We start from the raw sequence: 5,327 nt of genomic DNA on the forward strand, positions 1-5,327 counted from the left end.
CCCATCTGGAATACTGTGTCCAATTCTGGGCTCCTCGGTAAAAGAGAGACATTGAGCTCCTGGAGCAGGTCCAGCAAAGGGCAACAAAGGTGATTAAGGGACTAGAGCATCTTTCTTACAGGGATGGGCTGAGGCAGTTAGACCTATTAAGCTGGGGCCGCGCTGAGAGGCCTCTCATTGTGTATAAATATCTAAAGTGGGGCATCAAGATGGAGCCAGGCTCTTCCCGGTGCTGCCAAGCAACAGGACACGAGGCAAGGGGCAGAAACTGATACACAGAAGTTCCAAATGAATCCGAGGAAGAACTTCTTTACTGTGTGGATTACCGCAAACTGGAACAGACTGCCCAGAAAGGCTGTGGAGTCTCGTTGGAAATGTTCCAAAACCGTCTGGATGCACTTCTGTGCCACGTGCTCTAGGACGACCCTGCTTGAGCAGGGAGGCAGGACCAGGTGACCCACTGTGTTCTCTTCCAAAGTGACCCACCCTGTGATCCTGTGAGGGGCGGGCAGGCAGCCCTACGATCCCGGCGGCCGCGGCTCCCCCGCCCTGCCAGCCCAGGGCGGCCCTGGCGCAGGCGCTGCCCGCGCTCAGCGGGCGGTAGGGGCGATGCTGCCGCCTGCCCAGCTCCCCGAGGTGCCCAGGTCGCTGCCTGTTCTCCCTCGGCGCTGCCGGAGGTGCGGGCGGGCCGGGGCCGCGATAACACGAGGCTGCACAGCCCGGGACGCTCGGCGGGACGGGAGCGGGCGCGGGCGGCGGGCGGGACGGGGCGGCGGGCGGGGAAGAGCAGCGCAGGGCGAGCAGGCGAACGCTGGAGCTGCTACATCCGGGCTACGGCGGCGGCACCTGCTGCGGCGGGGGCCTCGGTGACATTGGGGCTCGGCGGCCGAAGGGGGAGGCAGCTGCGGAGCCTGCAGAGAGCGAGACCTTCGCGGCGCCCGCTGCCACCGCCACCATGCTGCGTGTCATCGTCACCCACGCCAAGAAGCACCCGGCCGTGAGTGCCCGGCCAGGCCCCGGCCCTGCCCCCGCCCTCCCCTTTCGCCGCTCGGTGCCCCTGGCCCCGCCGGCCTCCCCTTTCTCGCCCATCCACTCCTGGGATTCCTGTGGATACCGGGCCGCTGGGCGGGCAGACACGGCCAGGTCCCTTTTGCCTCCGGTCTGTCCGGCCTTGCTTGTGCCGCTAGGCCCAGGGTGGTTCCTCCGTTCTCACTGTGCATCCCTCTGCCCTCAACGCCCCCACTCCCATGTTTTTACTGCATGATCGGAGAACAAGCGGTAGGGGCTGTTTTGGCAGTGGAGGGTTGGATGTTTGTCTTTCAGAACCTCGCTGTTACAGTATTTTTGGTTTGGTTATTCTACATGCAGCAGTATTTTTTTCATTCATACCTTAGCAGATGATGCTTCCTCTCTGATCTCGGGGATGTACCACACACATGGAGCTTATGCCAGGGATTTAGAGGGCCATGTGTTATGTCTTGCAGTGTGTGAGCTTGTTTTTAGTTTGCCATTGTGGAAATCAGTAATGCTGTGTCTTAATTCTATTTTGATACATTGTGATATGATATTTAATTTTTTTTTTGTCGTTGTTCCAGTTGATCCCTCTGTTTGTGATCATTGGATCTGGTGGCATTGGCGCAGGCCTGTATCTCATGCGCTTGGCAGTGTTCAACCCCGAAGTCAGGTATGTATACAGTAATTAAACAGTAATTCCCAGTGCCCAGTCCTCTTGCTGCATATATTAGACTTCACTGCCTTGATTTTCGTGTTCCTGGAGGCCTTAATGTCATGGTCCAGTACCTGTGACACTGTGTGAAGACTCCTTTGATTTAGAGATCAGTTAGTTTACTGTATGATATTTAGAAACTGCTGACGAAGGACTATGCGTTTTTCTACGGAAACTTGTTTGGATGTGTGACTCCGTAGCCTAATAATCACAGTACACATGCAATTTTTTTTAATATTTTGAAGATAGTGTGATTCTCTTAATATGCTTTCATATCTTGCATTTCTTTCAATAGCTGGGACAAGAAAAATAACCCAGAACCTTGGAACAAAATGTCTCCCAGTGACCAATACAAGGTAAAATGAGAAATACAGATTTTTAGGAAATAAAATGTCAGAAGTGTAGCCTGTTTGTTTAGGATGTTTGGTTATATTGGAAAGTAACTGCATGAGTGATGTATTTCCTCTGCTGTGCAACATTTGTTTTGTCTCTAGAACTCACAGCAGAGAGGTTTGAGTTTGAGGTTTAAAACTTTCCTAGTGTTGGTTGATAATAGAGTCTGTATGAAAGCAGTCATATATATATATATATATGTATGTATATATATATAGCGCTGTAAGAAAAAGAGGAACTATATGTGAGAGGAAGAATATTCTAACTCAGAATACTAAGAAATAAACTACAGGGAGAGGGACAAAACTTCAGAAGTTGTGACCTAAAGCTTTCTAAGGTCTAACCTGTTGGCCTTTACTCATGAGAAGCACTGCAGAAAAATGTCAGTGTTTCACAGAAACACTAATTCAGTTCTCCAGTTGATTGTTTGAAAACAAAACAATTGTAAGTAAGTGGATGCAACAGAAATATTCTTTAACTGATGTTCAGGTTATTTCATTGAACTAATGAGGAAGCATGCAGAGAAAATCTACAGAAATCATGGAATCACAGAATCATTTAGGTTGGAGAAGACCTTTTAAGATCATTGAATCTAACCTTTGACCAAACACTACCTTGTCAACCAGACCATGGCAATGAAGTGCCACGTCCAGTCTTTTCTTGAACGTATGCAGGCACGGTGACTCCCCCACCTCCCTGGACAGCCCATTCCAATGCTTGACAATTCTTCCAGTGAAGAAATTCTTCCCGATGTACAATCTGAACCTCCCCTGGCACAGCTTGAGGCCATGTCCTCCTGTCCTGTCACTTTTTGCATGGGAGAAGAGCCCAACCTCCACCTTGCTACACCCTCCTTTCAGATAGTTGTGGAGAGTGATAAGGTCTCCCCTGAGCATCCTTTTCTTCAGACTGAGCAGCCCCAACTCCCTCAGCCACTCCTCATATGGCTCACTCTCTGGACCCTTCACCGACTTCGGTGCCGTTCTCTGGACATGAATCATGTTTTAATCATGTTTTACAGAAGTGCTGTTTTAGTAGATTGCTGTTAAGAATATTTGAAGATTATTCTCAAGCTACTTAAAAATCAAACCTAATGTGTTTTCAAAGCTAGTGTCTCTTTGGTACCATGTCTTACTATTCCAATCATTGAAATAAGCAAAAAAACCCCCACACTTCATAATAAAATATGTTGTTGTTCTCTTAAAAGTCCAGGAAGAACATAATACTTTGTTTTCATTGCTGCTTCTGGAATGTCATAGTTTCTTAAATATCTAAATTAGGCAAATTCAGCATAGTGCGTAGCACAAATTCTTTTAAAGAGTGCATGCCTTGTGGAGCATTCCCCTTCTGCCTTAGCATGCAAACACAGCCTTGGGGTTTGCCATATTTGGGTGTGTGTATCACTGGGAATTTTTTTTTTCCAAATCTGCACTGTGGGAAGTGAAAAAGACAGATGCTCTAAACTGAGGATGACTGTTTAGTAAAATCTTCTGGTATAAAAAGTTTTAGCTTTTGATGAGATTGTTTTTCTGTTATAAACTTCACTTTGTTATATTAACTTCCTGAGTCTTCTCAAATAAAAGAGTCAAAGACCTGATCATTAGGAGTTGCACAGGAAGCTGTAATTTGAATGTACTGTAGGTTGTCTTGTTTTCTTTCAAAAGGTTAAACAAATTTAAAATTGCACATAATTAAAAATAATCAAGCTAATAGTTAAGGATTTCTTTTTTTTTAAGAAAAACTATAGCATCACATACTTGATATTAAGTCATGTGGGGAGGCCAAAATCTGCCTTTAGCCTGTAAATTCATTGTGCTCAGTGCTTTTTTTGGTTATTTTGAATTGCTTGTAATAGGATCCACTTATATTAATATAAACTGAGCATGTGATCTGTTCTTTACTTTCATTCTTCCTTGTCATCCTTTGCAGTTCTAGATGCAGCTACTTAAACCAAACTTGACTTTTGCAAACTTGTCTCTAAATGTTCCCTTGTGGCACTGTGTGTTCACATACAGCAGTACTGTAAGAAGTTCCTCTGAATGGACTTCAGATTCTGGGGGTTAAAGAAGAAACACTGTGGGTTTTCTCTAGTTAAAGACATGAGCACTGCCTCATTTTAAATGAAGAACTTCTAATACCGAATGGAGAATTAAAAAGTTGCTGCACATGAAAAGTTTGTATTTATTTATTTATTATTGTCCAGTTCACAGACTCAAAATATGATTTCAGTTTCCTGACATGAGTTCAAATGATGCATATTTTTAGTAAATACCAGGGAAAATGGGTAGTCAAGCTTCTTAACTAACTTTTTTCCCCTTCTATTTCCTAGTTCTATTCGGTTAATGTAGACTACAGTAAACTGAAAAAGGACCGCCCTGACTTCTGAAAACACACTCATGTCCGTAAGCTGCACAGAAAGGTCTTCCGGAAGCCGTCCGCACAGTTGTCATGCTTAATCATCCAGGAAATAATCAAACTTGCCTCACGCAGCACTAGGTCATGTTTAAAACTGTTTTGTTGAGGCTTAATAAATGTTTGAAACTTGAAGTGTCTGCTCTTTCATTTTACAAAATGACAATATCCTCCTGTTAACAGTTTTTGCTGTATGGTGTGTCAGATAGTAAACAAAAGTGAATTCATTTCCTCAAAAAGAAAGCAGAGTTGTTTGGATGGGCTTTATACTTAGTCTGTTGACTTCAGAGAAATAATTGCATATTCATGCTGTTATACCAAACTAGAAGAACTTGAAAGTACATATTTATATACGTGTGTGTATAAATATATGTATATATACATTTGGTTTTAATTGCACCTGAATTTATCTACTTGCCACTTTAAGAAATTTTGGTAGCAAAGTCAATGCCAAGAAGTCATTATCCAGCAGGGAGGCAACAGATTTTGCCATATATTGCTGGAAAGAAGGAAAAAAAAAAAGGCCAAGCTCTCTCCAAAAGCTTTTATTTTTTGTCTTTTGTTTGTTTTCTGAAGTCAAGCAGGTTTCTTAATAAACAGGAAGACAACTTTCAATATATAAAAAATAAAATTATAAACACATACTCAAGATCTCCTGTGGATCACAGTTTTAAGGAAGGGATGCACACAGCAGAACAGGGTGCAGGTTTCAAGAAATAATTAGCTACTGATGTAAGAACTAAAATACCTTTAGGAAGGGCAAAATCTTCTACTTCGTACTTGGCTGAGTCTTGCT

General features: G+C 43.9%; 1 protein-coding gene across 1 annotated transcript; it reads left to right on the forward strand.

Annotated features, from left to right (window-relative positions):
* The first annotated feature begins 829 nt into the window (after positions 1-829).
* NDUFA4 (NDUFA4 mitochondrial complex associated) lies at positions 830-4,666 on the forward strand. The gene is made up of 4 exons (XM_051786030.1): positions 830-997; positions 1,596-1,684; positions 2,022-2,082; positions 4,449-4,666. The coding sequence occupies exons 1-4, from the start codon at positions 956-958 to the stop codon at positions 4,503-4,505; spliced, it is 249 nt and encodes an 82-aa protein (XP_051641990.1). The 5' UTR covers positions 830-955; the 3' UTR covers positions 4,506-4,666.
* Positions 4,667-5,327: the final 661 nt, after the last annotated feature.

This window comes from Manacus candei, unplaced genomic scaffold (assembly GCF_025592945.1).
Source record: "Manacus candei isolate 608988 ecotype Guabito, Panama unplaced genomic scaffold, ASM2559294v1 h1tg000021l, whole genome shotgun sequence".
Classification (NCBI taxonomy): Eukaryota; Metazoa; Chordata; class Aves; order Passeriformes; family Pipridae; genus Manacus; species Manacus candei.